At 38.8% G+C, this 17,325-nt stretch overlaps 1 protein-coding gene across 1 annotated transcript in view; it reads right to left on the bottom strand.

The window, feature by feature from the left end:
• Positions 1 to 17,325, bottom strand: part of KLHL2 (kelch like family member 2) — a 445,714-nt gene that overhangs the window by 100,740 nt on the left and 327,649 nt on the right. Inside the window, 4 exon segments of the mRNA XM_053703800.1 lie at positions 1,308 to 1,409; positions 14,942 to 15,139; positions 15,980 to 16,097; positions 16,989 to 17,138. Coding sequence (XP_053559775.1) covers positions 1,308 to 1,409; positions 14,942 to 15,139; positions 15,980 to 16,097; positions 16,989 to 17,138 — 568 coding nt within the window.

Here is a 17,325-nt window from a genome sequence, read left to right as displayed (position 1 = left end):
CCCCAACTGAAGTTATCCCATACTCTTCAGTTATGTGTGAGAACAGCAATGGACCTTAGTTACAAACCGCTAAGATCATCAACCTCCAGGCAGAACTCTTCTTCTAATTTCTGCCTGAGAGTAAAACAGTACAACGCCGGTACCGTTTAAAAATAACAAACTCTTGATTGAAGGTAAAACTACACTAAGTCACCACATATCTCTTTATACTTCCTATCTTGTCGAGAGTTGCAAAGAGAATGACTGGGGGTGGGGGTTAGGGGAGGAGCTATATAGACAGCTCTGCTGTGGGTGTCCTCTTTGCAACTTCCTGTTGGGAAGGAGAATATCCCACAAGTAATGGATGAACCCGTGGACTGGATACACCTTACAAGAGAAATTATTTCTTTTGTGTAAAATTTTGCTTGTCCCACACTCCAAAGAGAGGAAAACTAAGTATAACCTGCAAATGCTGTAAATCGAATTACTAGTTTAGGCGATTTGCAGCATTTTGAAAACCTGCGTACAGATTTTACTTGTTAGCCTCCGTAGGGAGTATGGGACAAAGCACAATGTTTACAAAACAAATACGATAAAAAGGAGTTTTTATGGGGGGGAGGGGGGGGTTCAACCTTGCTGAATCCAAATTGTGACTTTTAGTTAAAAGGACCTTGAAAAAACTATTATATAGATCAACATATCTGCAATTATTTATATAAAGGTAAAAGTAAACTCAAATCAAGAAAGTCCTCATTCTACTCAAAATTGTGTCAGTAATCCTTATATAGCCTTCTCTATTTTCTTCATGAAAGTATCTGCATCAATGTAACTATATTAACATTTATCTGTATAAACAGAGACTAACATTTTAAGATTGCAGAACACAAAATATAAGTGAATAGGAAATGCATAAACGTTTTATCCCAGTGAGGGAAACAGTTCCCAGTGAGAAGGTGCAGTTAATGCGAGAAATCTTGTCCTGCATATTGTAGCAAGGGTGAGCACTTCTAATTCTGACTTATGTTATAAACTGTCAACATTTCACGCTTCCTACACAAACCACTCAACTCCTTTACAAAGTAAATTTACTATACTTTTATATACTTGTTTTATAAAAGTGCGGAATCTGTAAATAATACCTTTTTGTAGTTTTTTTGCATTTTACCACTCTACCCTCAAAAAAAACCTAAACAAAAAACCCAACAATTAGCACAATCTTTCTATTGTAATAAGATCTATAGACTCTTCACGTATCTGTTCAAAAGCTAAATTCTTTAAGACTCTCTAGCTCATAATTATGAGATTCAGTTTAAGCGAACAGCACATACCTGCAACAACGCCTACACCAACACTGCTCCTCCGGGTGTTCATCGGTGCAGCATGGAGCCACTCATTAGCCTTAATATTGTACGCTTCCACTGTTGCCAGACCTGTGAAACAAATGGTTTTTTTTTAATATTCTGTGGAATACTGTAATATAATTCAGCTTAAAGGGAAACGAAACCCAGTCAACCAATTTACTTCTATTATCACATGTACTTTGTTCTTTTGGTATCTTTTGTTGAAAAACAGAGATGTAAACTCAGGATTGTGCACGTTTCTGAAGCACTAAATTACAGCAGTTTTGCAAGAATGTTATCCATTTTCAAGACCACTAAATGGCAACACTATTTCCTGCCATATAGTGCTCCAGACACCTACCTAGGTATCTTCAACAAGAATACCAAGGGAACAACTAAATTTTGATAATAGAAGTAAATTGGAAACTTTTTTTTAATTGTATGCTCTGTCTGAATCACAAAATATTTGTTTGGGTTTCATATCCCTTTAAAGTGATATGGAAGTCAAAATAAAAGTTTCAATATTCAGACTGAGTGTTTAAGAAAAATATTTGTCCATATTATAAAAATTACTTTTTTCTCTCAGTATCCTTTGTAAAAACTCAGTATGAGCATATACTGAGGTATACTTATGAGTGTACACGTAACACTGCTGCCATACATGCATGCTCCTGAGCTTAGCTAGGCATTCTATTATGGAAGGGAGGAACTTTTCAAAAGGACATCAAGAGAAAAAGGTAAATTTGACAACAGAAGTAAACTGGCAGTTTTTATTTGTTAAATGACAAGCTCTAACTGAATCATACAACTTTAATTTAGACTTCAATATTATTTTAAACTAAGATTTCCTCTTAAGGAGCAACGTCAGAATGAGAAATCGTCATAGCACATTTATTTTGTAAATATTACTATTAGTTTATACAAGGACAATAATGTGCTATACTTGTTCAGATTAAAGGGATATGAAACCCAATTGTTTTCTTTCATGATTCAGTCAGATAATATGATTTTAAACAACTTTCCAATTTACTTCTATGATCTATTTTGTTTCTCTTGATATCCTTTATTGAAAAGCATATCTAGGTAGACTCAGGAGCTGCTGATTGGTGGCTGCACATATGTGCTTATGTTATTGGCTCACCGAATGCATTCAGCTAACTCCCAGTAGTGCATTGCTGCATCTTCAACAAAGCATACCAAGAGAATGATGCAAAATAGATAATGGAAGTAAATGGGAAAGTTGTTTAAAATTGTATTCTCTAGCTAAATCATGAAGGAAAAATGTTGGGTTTCATGTACCTTTAACATCTGAAGAAATATACGAGTCTGTAGCAAATATGTTTATAGCAATGTTATACATTGTTGCAAACTTTGCTGCCATAGAGTGTCTGTAGCATTCAATAACAGCAGTGTATTTAACTATGTATAACATTAATATAAACATTTTTGCAAACACTGCTGTGAGATGGCTAAGGACATATGAGCACTCCTGAGCTCATCTAAGATTACTATTTAACAATCGATACAAAGAGAACTAAGCAAAATTGATAATACAAGTAAATTGAAAAGTTGTTTAAAATTACATTCTCTTTCTGAATCATGAATAACATAATTTATGTAAGAACTTACCTGATAAATTAATTTCTTTCATATTAGCAAGAGTCCATGAGCTAGTGACATATGGGATATACATTCCTACCAGGAGGGGCAAAGTTTCCCAAACCTCAAAATGCCTATAAATACACCCCTCACCACACCCACAAATCAGTTTAACGAATAGCCAAGAAGTGGGGTGATAAGAAAAAAGTGCGAAAGCATATAAAATAAGGAATTGGAATAATTGTGCTTTATACAAAAAAATCATAACCACCACAAAAAGGGTGGGCCTCATGGACTCTTGCTAATATGAAAGAAATGAATTTATCAGGTAAGTTCTTACATAAATTATGTTTTCTTTCATGTAATTAGCAAGAGTCCATGAGCTAGTGACGTATGGGATAATGACTACCCAAGATGTGGATCTTTCCACGCAAGAGTCACTAGAGAGGGAGGGATAAAATAAAGACAGCCAATTCCTGCTGAAAAATAATCCACACCCAAAATAAAGTTTAATGAAAACATAAGCAGAAGATTCAAACTGAAACCGCTGCCTGAAGTACTTTTCTACCAAAAACTTCTTCAGAAGAAGAAAACACATCAAAATGGTAGAATTTAGTAAAAGTATGCAAAGAGGACCAAGTTGCTGCTTTGCAAATCTGATCAACCGAAGCTTCATTCCTAAACGCCCAGGAAGTAGAAACTGACCTAGTAGAATGAGCTGTAATCCTTTGAGGCGGAGTTTTACCCGACTCGACATAGGCATGATGAATTAAAGATTTCAACCAAGATGCTAAAGAAATGGCAGAAGCTTTCTGGCCTTTTCTAGAACCGGAAAAGATAACAAATAGACTAGAAGTCTTTCGGAAAGACTTAGTAGCTTCAACATAATATTTCAAAGCTCTAACAACATCCAAAGAATGCAACGATTTCTCCTTAGAATTCTTAGGATTAGGACATAATGAAGGAACCACAATTTCTCTACTAATGTTGTTGGAATTCACAACCTTAGGTAAAAATTGAAAAGAAGTTTGCAACACCGCCTTATCCTGATGAAAAATCAGAAAAGGAGACTCACAAGAAAGAGCAGATAATTCAGAGACTCTTCTGGCAGAAGAGATCGCCAAAAGGAACAAAACTTTCCAAGAAAGTAATTTAATGTCCAATGAATGCATGGGTTCAAAAGGAGGAGCTTGAAGAGCCCCCAGAACCAAATTCAAACTCCAAGGAGGAGAAATTGACTTAATGACAGGTTTTATACGAACCAAAGCTTGTACAAAACAATGAATATCAGGAAGATTAGCAATCTTTCTGTGAAAAAGAACAGAAAGAGCAGAGATTTGTCCTTTCAAGGAACTTGCGGACAAACCTTTATCTAAACCATCCTGAAGAAACTGTAAAATTCTCGGTATTCTAAAAGAATGCCAAGAAAAATGATGAGAAAGACACCAAGAAATATAAGTCTTCCAGACTCTATAATATATCTCTCTAGATACAGATTTACGAGCCTGTAACATAGTATTAATCACAGAGTCAGAGAAACCTCTTTGACCAAGAATCAAACGTTCAATCTCCATACCTTTAAATTTAAGGATTTGAGATCCTGATGGAAAAAAGGACCTTGCGACAGTAGGTCTGGTCTTAACGGAAGAGTCCACGGTTGGCAAGAGGCCATCCGGACAAGATCCGCATACCAAAACCTGTGAGGCCATGCCGGAGCTACCAGCAAAACAAACGAGCATTCCTTCAGAATCTTGGAGATTACTCTTGGAAGAAGAACTAGAGGCGGAAAGATATAGGCAGGATGATACTTCCAAGGAAGTGATAATGCATCCACTGCCTCCGCCTGAGGATCCCGGGATCTGGACAGATACCTGGGAAGTTTCTTGTTTAGATGAGACGCCATCAGATCTATTTCTGGAAGTTCCCACATTTGAACAATCTGAAGAAATACCTCTGGGTGAAGAGACCATTCACCCGGATGCAACGTTTGGCGACTGAGATAATCCGCTTCCCAATTGTCTATACCTGGGATATGAACCGCAGAGATTAGACAGGAGCTGGATTCCGCCCAAACCAGAATTCGAGATACTTCTTTCATAGCCAGAGGACTGTGAGTCCCTCCTTGATGATTGATGTATGCCACAGTTGTGACATTGTCTGTCTGAAAACAAATGAACGATTCTCTCTTCAGAAGAGGCCAAGACTGAAGAGCTCTGAAAATTGCACGGAGTTCCAAAATATTGATCGGTAATCTCACCTCCTGAGATTCCCAAACTCCTTGTGCCGTCAGAGATCCCCACACAGCTCCCCAACATGTAAGACTTGCATCTGTTGAAATTACAGTCCAGGTCGGAAGAACAAAAGAAGCCCCCTGAATTAAACGATGGTGATCTGTCCACCACGTCAGAGAGTGTCGTACAATCGGTTTTAAAGATATTAATTGAGATATCTTTGTGTAATCCCTGCACCATTGATTCAGCATACAGAGCTGAAGAGGTCGCATGTGAAAACGAGCAAAGGGGATCGCGTCCGATGCAGCAGTCATAAGACCTAGAATTTCCATGCATAAGGCTACCGAAGGGAATGATTGTGACTGAAGGTTTCGACAAGCTGAAATCAATTTTAGACGTCTCTTGTCTGTCAAAGACAGAGTCATGGACACTGAATCTATCTGGAAACCCAGAAAGGTTACCCTTGTCTGAGGAATCAATGAACTTTTTAGTGAATTGATCCTCCAACCATGATCTTGAAGAAACAACACAAGTCGATTCGTATGAGATTCTGCTAAATGTAAAGACTGAGCAAGTACCAAGATATCGTCCAAATAAGGAAATACCACAATACCCTGTTCTCTGATTACAGACAGAAGGGCACCGAGAACCTTTGTAAAAATTCTTGGAGCTGTAGCTAGGCCAAACGGCAGAGCCACAAACTGGTAATGCTTGTCCAGGAAAGAGAATCTCAGGAACTGATAGTGAACTGGATGAATCGGAATATGCAGATATGCATCCTGTAAATCTATTGTGGACATATAATGCCCTTTCTGAACAAAAGGCAAGATAGTCCTTACAGTTACCATTTTGAATGTTGGTATCCTTACATAACGATTCAATATTTTTAGATCCAGAACTGGTCTGAAGGAATTCTCCTTCTTTGGTACAATGAAGAGATTCGAATAAAACCCCAGCCCCTGTTCCAGAACTGGAACTGGCATAATTACTCCAGCCAACTCTAGATCCGAAACACATTTCAGAAATGCTTGAGCTTTCACTGGATTTACTGGGACACGGGAAAGAAAAAATCTCTTTGCAGGAGGTCTTATCTTGAAACCAATTCTGTACCCTTCTGAAACGATGTTCTGAATCCAAAGATTGTGAACAGAATTGATCCAAATTTCTTTGAAAAAACGTAACCTGCCCCCTACCAGCTGAGCTGGAATGAGGGCCGCACCTTCATGTGGACTTAGAAGCTGGCTTTGCTTTTCTAGAAGGCTTGGATTTATTCCAGACTGGAGATGGTTTCCAAACTGAAACTGCTCCAGAGGATGAAGGATCAGGCTTTTGTTCTTTGTTGAAACGAAAGGAACGAAAACGATTATTAGCCCTGTTTTTACCCTTAGATTTTTTATCCTGTGGTAAAAAAGTTCCTTTCCCACCAGTAACAGTTGAGATAATAGAATCCAACTGAGAACCAAATAATTTGTTACCCTGGAAAGGAAGGGAAAGTAGAGATGATTTAGAAGACATATCAGCATTCCAAGTTTTAAGCCATAAAGCTCTTCTAGCTAAAATAGCTAGAGACATAAACCTGACATCAACTCTGATAATATCAAAAATGGCATCACAGATAAAATTATTAGCATGTTGAAGAAGAATAATAATATTATGAGAATCATGATCTGTTACTTGTTGCGCTAAAGTTTCCAACCAAAAAGTTGAAGCTGCAGCAACATCAGCCAATGATATAGCAGGTCTAAGAAGATTACCTGAACACAGATAAGCTTTTCTTAGAAAGGATTCAATTTTCCTATCTAAAGGATCCTTAAACGAAGTACCATCTGCCGTAGGAATAGTAGTACGTTTAGCAAGGGTAGAAATAGCCCCATCAACTTTAGGGATTTTGTCCCAAAATTCTAATCTGTCAGACGGCACAGGATATAATTGCTTAAAACGTTTAGAAGGAGTAAATGAATTACCCAAATTATTCCACTCTCTGGAAATTACTTCAGAAATAGCACCAGGAACAGGAAAAACTTCTGGAATAACCACAGGAGATTTAAAGACCTTATCTAAACGTTTAGATTTAGTATCAAGAGGACCAGAATCCTCAATTTCTAAAGCAATTAGTACTTCTTTAAGTAAAGAACGAATAAATTCCATTTTAAATAAATATGAAGATTTATCAGCATCAACCTCTGAGACAGAATCCTCTGAACCAGAAGAGTCATTAGAATCAGAATGATGATGTTCATTTAAAAATTCATTTGTATAAAGAGAAGTTTTAAAAAAAAATTTATGTTTACTAGAAGGAGGAATAACAGACATAGCCTTCTTGATGGATTCAGAAACAAAATCTCTTATGTTATCAGGAACACTCTGAACATTAGATGTTGATGGAACTGCAACAGGTAATGGTACTTTACTAAAGGAAATATTATCTGCATTAACAAGTTTGTCATGACAATTAATACAAACAACAGCTGGAGGAACAGCTACCAAAAGTTTACAGCAGATACACTTAGCTTTGGTAGTTCCAGCACCAGACAGCGATTTTCCTGAAGTATCTTCTGACTCAGATGCAACGTGAGACATCTTGCAATATGTAAGAGAAAAAACAACATATAAAGCAAAATTGATCAAATTCCTTAAATGACAGTTTCAGGAATGGGAAAAATGCCAAGGAACAAGCTTCTAGCAACCAGAAGCAATGAAAAATGAGACTTAAATAATGTGGAGACAAAAGCGACGCCCATATTTTTTTAGTGCCAAATAAGACGCCCACATTATTTGGCGCCTAAATGCTTTTGGCGTCAAAAAATGACGCCAAATCCGGAACGCCGACATTTTTGGCGCAAAAGAACGTAAAAAAATGACGCAACTTCCGGCGACACGTATGACGCCGGAAACAGAAAAGATTTTTTGCGCCAAAAAAGTCTGCGCCAAGAATGACGCAATAAAATGAAGCATTTTCAGCCCCCGCGAGCCTAACAGCCCACAGGGAAAAAAGTCAAATTTTTTAAGGTAAGAAAAATGATTGATTCAAATGCATTATCCCAAATATGAAACTGACTGTCTGAAAATAAGGAATGTTGAACATCCTGAGTCAAGGCAAATAAATGTTTGAATACATATATTTAGAACTTTAGTAAAAAAGTGCCCAACCATAGCTTAGAGTGTCACAGAAAATAAGACTTACTTACCCCAAGACACTCATCTACATGTTTGTAGAAAGCCAAACCAGTACTGAAACGAAAATCAGCAGAGGTAATGGTATATATATATATATAAGAGTATATCGTCGATCTGAAAAGGGAGGTAAGAGATGAATCTCTACGACCGATAACAGAGAACCTATGAAATAGACCCCGTAGAAGGAGATCATTGAATTCAAACAGGCAATACTCTCCTCACATCCCTCTGACATTCACTGCACGCTGAGAGGAAAACCGGGCTCCAACCTGCTGCGGAGCGCATATCAACGTAGAATCTAGCACAAACTTACTTCACCACCTCCATAGGAGGCAAAGTTTGTAAAAACTGATTTGTGGGTGTGGTGAGGGGTGTATTTATAGGCATTTTGAGGTTTGGGAAACTTTGCCCCTCCTGGTAGGAATGTATATCCCATACGTCACTAGCTCATGGACTCTTGCTAATTACATGAAAGAAATTTAATTTTAACTTTACTGTCCCTTTAATAACAGCATTGTCAGCTTTTTTGTTGTAAAACCTTCTGTACACTGAGAAATCTAAAAAGGATTATAATGTAGTAAAAAAATTAAACAACATAAAGATGAAAACTATTTTAAATAAAAGATGATTTAAAAAAAATTGTTTCAGTTCTCTGTCATGCAATAGCCACAGCACTTGTTTAAAAATGTATTCTTTATTTGGGGATGATTTTAGGGTACAAAAGACAGCAGTAACGTTCCGGGTTGTACACCCTTGGTCATACAATGTAATACGGTTTACAAACTCTCAGTTTATAGCAACCCAGGTTACTTAATTAACATACACCTGTTAGTGTGTAATTGATTCTAATCCATGTTAAAACCAGGTAATAACTCATCTGCCCCATCTAGTGGTAAATCCTTAATTCTACATAATTCCCTAATTTCTGAATCAATCAATCCAAGTTTGACTGCATGTATTAATACATTTTTTATTTCATTCTGTATTTTATACTTAGGATTGTAGTTTAGTATTGAATAAACTTGTCTATCTCCCAATTATTAAAGTTGATAAAATGGAGAGGTAGCCAGTCTAGAACTGAAACAGGCTACGTAAACAAGAATAATGTGGGCTGCGGTCCTTGCTTGGGGTGTTCTAATTGTAACTCCCTAATTAAGGGAAATAAGTTTACACATCTCCGAACAGGTAAACTGTACAATATAAGAGATTTCTTCACTTGTAACTCATGTTATGTGATCTATCTGATAAAGTGCCCATGCTCCAGTATTTATTTAGGAGAGACTACAAGGAGGGTACGAGATCGTATCACCAAACACAAATTGAATATCAGGTGCAATAACAAAGAAGCTCCGGTTTCATCTAATTTCCTGGAAGCTGGGCACTCCATCAGTCAATTAAGATGGCAGGTTATCAATCAAATTAATTTGCGTAGAAGAGGGGGCAATAGGGAATTATTGTTAAAAAGAAAATAATTATTTTGGATATCTACATTAAATTCCATGAAGCCTTTAGGAATGAATAAATATTATGATGTATCAGTATTTATGTAGATTATCTAATCCAGCACAGTGTACAAAGTATTTTTAAATGTCTTTTGTATATATTGTTTATATGATAGAACGAATATGTATAACTTAGGATTTACCACTAGATGGGGCAGGTGAGTTGTTACCTGGTTTTAACATTAGAATCAATTACACACTAACATGTGCATGTTAATTAAGTACATTGGATTGAGTTCTCTGTCATGCTCAGTTTATATTTTAAAAACTTAAATTATGCTTACCAAATAATTTTCTTTTCTTCTGACGGGGAGAGTCCACAGCTGCATTCATTACTTTTGGGAAATACAGAACCTGGCCACCAGGAGGAGGCAAAGACACCCCAGCTAAAGGCTTAAAATACCTCCCCCACTTCCCTCATCCCCCAGTCATTCTGCCAAGGGAACAAGGAACAGTAAGAAAAATATCAGGGTGAAAAAATGTGCCAGAAGAACAAAAAATGAAGGCCGCCCCATGAAAAAAAAAACACAGGCGGGGAGCTGTGAACTCTCCCAGTCAGAAGAAAAGAAAATTATCTGGCAAGCATAATTTAAGTTTTTCTATTTCAACGGGGAGAGTCCGCAGCTGCTTTCATTACTTTTGGGAAATCAAAACCCATACTTATAGAAGACACTGAATGCAAACGGGCGGGAACAAAAAGGCAGCCCACCCTGATGGCACCACAGCCTCACACAACCCGGACTCCCGATAAAAAACTACTTCAACAGAAGCAGGAGAACAAAAATATGGAAAGAGGACAAGATAACTGGCCATCAATTAGAACCATAACAATCCCAGTTAGAGATCACTCTAAATGCAGGACTCCACTGAGCACAAACGCCTCTGAGGAGACAAAAATCCCGCTCACTAGAAACAAAAAACAGACTCCCACACCCCCTTCTCCCTAATTGAAAGAAGGGAAGAATCAGATAAGAAGGTCCGAAAGAACCTCCAGAAACAATCCCAGAAGATTCAAGGACAAAACAGAGAGAGAAGCCCCTAGCATAACTAAAAAAAAAAGCGGCTACCAGGCTGCAAGAGGACAAGGTCCCATATAAAATAGTCTACCGATGGAGGAGAGCAAAAGAAAGGAAAAATTCCAGAGCATCTCCTACATGGATCCAAAAGGAACCAAAGGAAAGTCTCAACCTGAACCAAAGTTCCAGAAGGCACAAAAGGACAAAAGGTAGAACAAGACTACTGTACCTTACCAAAGACAGCTAAATAGCACAGAGAAACTGAACACCCGTAAATCATAAAAACCCCGGGAGCAGAACAGAAACGGAATAGTAACATCCGTTTATGCCACAAACGAAAGCCATAGGCTTCCATCGGTAGGCAGTCCGACTAAACGTCAAAACATGGTAATTAGCAGACTAAATAGCTAGCAAACGTGCACAAGGACATCCCTGGAAAGGACAAGAGAATAAACTCAGAAAGCAGGGCGGACCAACTCCTCCCCTACTAGAAGACGGGGCAAGGAAGGACAACCCCTATAAGGGTCCTGCAGGAGACAAGATACGTGGTTGATTCCCAAACAGAGCAGTCAGAATATCTGACCCCTACTCCGAACAGTCCTAACACCGAAGCGACTGTCAATTTCCTAAGGACCAGAGAGATTAAAAAATCCTAGCATCGATAAAGCCCAGAGATCACTAATGAATCTTCAACCACTAGTTCTTAAGGAAAAGAAGCCGTAAGAAGGCACGACACCCAGAGACTAACTCGGGATCCAGGATACCTATCCTCATTACCCCTCAGAAACCCGAAGGGAGAGTAAACTGCAACAAGAGAAACCTCGACCCACAGAACTCCTAGAGACAGATGAAGGAAAAACTACCTCAGTAGGAGCCAACTGGGAAGGTGCAGTAGACCGGATCCTTTAAAATAGAAGGAAAACTAAGAAATCCAGGAAAATTCTAGTAAAGAGATTTCCAGGAAAAAACTTCCATCTCTCCAGAAGAGAGAAAGAAACCACCCCAGTAGGATAATGAGAGTTCCCAAGGCCCGGGAAACCAAACCTGCTCCTGGACGCCGGACATATTTAAGACTATTAAAATCTGGAAACAGAACAACCAAATGCCAAGTCAAAGACAAGGGCTAGGTTAAAAATCCTAACACCCAAAACCAGGTGCCGGATCAAAGGCCAAAACCTTGCGGAACACAATCACAAGATACTCCTTCTGGAATGAAAATTGCACCAGAAACAATGCAATCACTGCCAAACCCCCATGGGGTCTTGAACTCTTATCTCTCAAGATGTATCCCAGTGACTGGTCACTGAGCCCCAAAGGGCTTCTAGGATAATACCTACAAAGTCCGAAGACAAAAGAAGGAGCCAAAAGAGAACAGAACTCCAACCTTGGAAATTAATCCCTGATTGAGAAATATGACAGTCTCTAAAGATCCAAACTGGATCATCCCCGGAAAAACAAAAGCCCAAGGAATTAACAAATGAACAATCATTCCCAAGAAACTCCTAGTAGGTGACGGCAAGAGAGACTGCATAACAATCCCCCAGATTCCCAAGTATAAGGATCAAAAGGAGGAGACTGCAAGTAAAAAAGGTCCCGAAGAACCGGGTGTCCTCAATCAGAGGACCGGAAGTCCTACCCCAAAAGACAAAGGGAAGTGAAAAAGGGCAGCAAACCTCAAAAAGAGGAGAAAAGCACTGGCGAAGGAGATCGTATAACTTGTAAATACAAGAAAACAACCTCTTAACAAGAAGTAAACTTAGTACCCAAACAGGACAAGCCTGTTGACAAGGATACAACATGTCTGATATAAACCTCAAAAAGAACAGAGTGAACTAGTACCCAACCAGCCTGCAGACCAGGGTACAACGAACTGTTCAAGAGCTTAACAGAAAGGTCCAACCCCTAGCAGGGCTAGACTAAACAGACAAACGACAGACAAATAAGCTCTAAGGCTTGAACATTGTCTTAACATTTTTTTTTTTTGTGACAACCGCCGGAAACAACAACCATCGCGACCATAAAATAGCTAGTATCCAAATCCAAGAGAAGAAAATATTTCCAAAGGAAGATTATAACAGTCTCGAGCTCCGGAAATAAAACAAACATATCCTAACCGGATAAAAATAAAGTAGGCAGCACCCGCAGGTGAAACGCCAAAGGAATAGAAACACTAACAGGGCCAGCCTGTCAGAGACCTGATTCCTCAAAGAGATCAGAACTAGGATTAGATACACAAACAAAATTCACATCCCTCCCCTCGTCTAGCGCTGTTCGCCATCAGAATCAGAAGACTGAGGATCCGAAGGCAAATGAAGACTAAAACCCTCCCAAGCCTCCAGTATCTGCTGCAGCAATACATGCAGGCACGTCAGACTGACTCAAAAGGCAAAAAACTCATCTCCGGCGGGCATCTGAAGGCCCCGATCCAGCCGGCTGTCCCCCCTGAAGCATCAGAGGGAACCGCTCCCCAGAGGAAGGACCCGTCAGAAAAAAAGGACACTGATAAGCTCTCGGCTGGCGACCCTCAAGAAGCTGTTAATGCGCCAGCGCCACTAATATGGCCATGCGCAACCGAGTAGGCAACCTCTGGTGGAAAGAAACCTCCTTCCGGAGAAGGGGTAACGGAATTTGGGACAACTGCTTGCGTAGGAACTGAAAATTCCAGGGAACGTGCTTCACGGGACACAGAATCCTCAGAGGCGGACGGCTCAGTGATCTCCAATCTCTCCCCAGACGGATAAAAGAGCACTCTATTACGGCATATGGAACAAATGATTGGGCTGGATTACCCGGGCCTCCATACAATCTAAGCAGGAGACAGAATCTGAGTCAGAAAAATCCTCCTCTGAAAAATAAGAATCCTCCATAACTTGACCAGACAAATTTGGACAAAAATAACTGGCACCTCACCGCCCCCCCCCCCCCAATGGCTGGGGCACTCACCACTTCCTATGACCCAGACAAGCAGAGAAACAGGTCCTCTCCGCTAACACTCGGTCACGATACAGAAATGGAGAATGGAAAACGTGACCACGCCTGGTCACGAGGTGCAACATGTAGGCCAAAGAAAAGTGCGTCAGTCCACAAGAACTGTGTAACTCGACATGTAGGCCAAAGAAAAGTACGCCGGTCCACAAGAACTGCGTAGCTCTAAAAAATTGTACTTCTGTAATAGCCATGAGCCCCAACATCTCTACACATAAGCAGACATAATCACATAACAAGCATGATTAAAGTCCCCCACTGCTCAATAACCCCCCTCAGGAGATATTAACCCTTGATTCCATAAAGATAAAGGAGTCCCACTGAGACCCTGTCTTCTATCATCTACATTACATCCACAATGAAAATAATAGTAAAACGATTTTACCGGAATCTATGCCGTGGAACAGTAACAAAGTCCTTCAAGTTTGACAGATAGTAGCAACGCTTTTGACATGGGCTTGAGTGAAGAAAGCAGGCAGCGATACTCGTCACCGCTGATTGCTTATGGAGCTGTTAATGAGTCGGGATGGTTTCGCAGAAAGACTCTCCCTGCATCTCCGGACTCTAACTTTTATCCATGTTCTCACTGAGAGGCTGACAGGACTACTTAAAACTCCAGTCCCATTTCAAAGAGTACTCCATAAACTTCTGACACTTCTCTGCCAACCTCTTGTGACGAAAGGCAAAGAATAACTCGGGGATGAGGGAAGTGGGGGAGGTATTTAAGTCTTTGGCTGGGTGTCTTTGCCTCCTCCTGGTGGCCAGGTTCTGTATTTCCCAAAAGTAATGAATGCAGCTGTGGACTCAACAAGTTGTTGGACTGGTTTAACAAAACTTAAAAATATTGCTCATATCACACTTTTAAACTATGCAACTTTTACAAAACTAGATTATAATTTAAATAATGATCATTTATAATAGCAGTTTAGTCTGGAAGTTGACTATAACATTAACAAGACAGCAAGCCCTTTGTAATTAAGACACTTAAATTGTCTTAGTATAAAATAACATATAAGGACTGAGATATGAGTCATGGGTCCCTGCCATTGTACAAAATTATCAACATTACATGTTTTGTATATTATGTTTATGGTTTAATGAAAAGAGAATACCTGTACTGCCATCAAATCCTCCAACAGCATACAAGAGTCCATTTAGGACAGCTGCTCCTAAAGTGCTTCTTCTATCTTGCATGTTGGCAACACTTGTCCATTGGTCCTTTACTGGGTCATAAGAATCCACTGTGCGTACTCTGAGGGACCCATTAAATCCACCAACAGCAAAAACATGTCCACTCATGTAAACCACACCTGCAACAAGTAACAACAGTTGTGTTTTTTTAGTAGACTTGAAGTGATTTCTGTTCAAAATAATCAAAAGTGGTGTAATAGAGTGGCGTTTCCTGTACATTGTACACGACTGGTGTTAAGCGTAAATAACCAGACACAGACTTACATATACATTTCTTCGCATTCAAAGTAAAACCAGTACTACTTAATATATGGCCTCACATTGCTGGGGTAGGTAGGCAGTCTGAGGCGGTACTACCTACACAAACCTATTTGGAGAAAAAAATTGAAAAGAAAGATTTGATCCTAAAACAACCCTAACAGGTTCTAAATTAAATATATGTATCTTTAGGTATAAATGTATTTATCTGTAGGTATAGATCTGTCTTATTCTTTTACAGCCACATAAATACTGGTGGATCGCTACCAAAAGCTGGAACAATATAAAAAAGGTAAAAGCCATATAGAGCATATAAATAGATTATTCTCTTGTTCTTTCCTGGAATTCTGACAGAATGAAGGATCCAGTCTCAAAATTTAAATTTAAAAATGTACTATATGGCAAAAGTTTTGCAACAATGCTTTTACAGAGTTATACCTTGTGCAAAAACTGATGCCAGCTTCTGTTCAAAAGTGTGCAAAATGGCCGCCATATAGTGGTTCTACCACATGAATACTCTTCAACAAAGGCCACAAAGTGAAGAGGTAAATTGGATAAGTGTTTTAAAAATTGTAAACTATCTGAATCATAAAAACAAAAATGTTGTTTTTTGAGTTTCATGGCCCTTTAATAACATGAATGATTAAATGATTAAAGAACATAGCACAGCAAGATACTAATGTTTAGTTAAGTGACCATACCTGATCTGCATCGTCTGGATGGTAGTTCCGCCAGCTGGTGCCACTGCTCTTCTTTGAAATCATAGCATTCAACACTTCTGATTGCTTTAGGAGCCTGACCTCCAACAACTACCATCAGCTAAAGGAAAAGAAAGAAAAACAACAAACATAAATCTCCATACAGAAAATAAATTGTGAAAAAAACAGCAAACAACACTCTCTAGACCTTATAAGAAAGACAGTTTCATAAGCCCTTGTAATAGTAACGTTACAGCAAGTGATGCAGAGGACCTTGTAATCCGTTCCAAAGTGCCCTCTCTGTTTCAGGATATATAGGATTACTTTTTATCAGTGGAAGAAACATTTGACTGGACAATTACTTTTAATACATTTGATTTTAAATGGCCTTTTCCAGGACCTTAAATTGTCATCTGACAGATTAAATATTAATTATTATGTTTGTGGCAGCTGGCACTAGTGAGTTTTGTGGTACTCGAGTAAATATGGGCGCATAGCACCCCAGAACCTACCAGATCTGCCACTGGGTACTCCAGGCTTTATGTTAATAATCCGAATTATAATAAGAGTATCAGTGCTCTAAATAAAGGGTCACACAGTGTAACACTTCTAACAGTTATTCTTAAGAGGTGCTGTAGTTATATGTGTGTAGTAATTATTGAAACAGTAGCTAAGCGGATAATGCTCAATACTGTGTTTTGTCTAAATTTAAAGAAAAATTTAAATAAAGTAAAGCCTGCAGTATTTCTAACCAAATCTGCATCTTAGAAGTACTGTATTGCTTTGGAATTTTTTTTTACATGATAATGCTTTGGTGTTCTAATATCAACACATCATTACATAAGCTTGGAGTATCCACTCACATGAGGCATTATTGGGTTCTTGGGAAAATGAAATGGCCAAATGCAATAAACAACTAATTTTCCTATGGTCAACTATGGTTGTGATATGACTGCAAGTAATTCACTTGCAAATAATTTATACATGATTAAAAGAGAAAATAAAAACTTACTTTGGGAAGGCTGACAGGTGTCCTGTGCCTCGTGCGAGCACTTTTCATTAATGTCCTCTGCTCCCCTGGAAGCAAGTGGTATTTCATGGCTTCTATGAGGTAATCTTTGCAGGCACTGCTGTTTTTAACCAGGGTCTCCTCTTCAACTCTCTTTTGACAGAAATGATCAAAATACTAGCTGTAAGTTGTGGTGTTCATACACAAGGGAGGTTTTTTATATGAGATAAAGGAACGTGCACACTACACATAATCAACAAAATACATTCTGTTTCATTCCTACAGTGATGTAAAAAATGTATATATTTTGCTGTCTATAAAAGGAAATACTGATTTTGAA

The sequence above is a fragment of the Bombina bombina genome, chromosome 2 (genome assembly GCF_027579735.1).
Source record: "Bombina bombina isolate aBomBom1 chromosome 2, aBomBom1.pri, whole genome shotgun sequence".
Lineage (NCBI taxonomy): Eukaryota > Metazoa > Chordata > Amphibia > Anura > Bombinatoridae > Bombina > Bombina bombina.
Note: the sequence above shows the minus strand (reverse complement) of the source record. Positions and strands in the feature narration are given on the sequence as shown.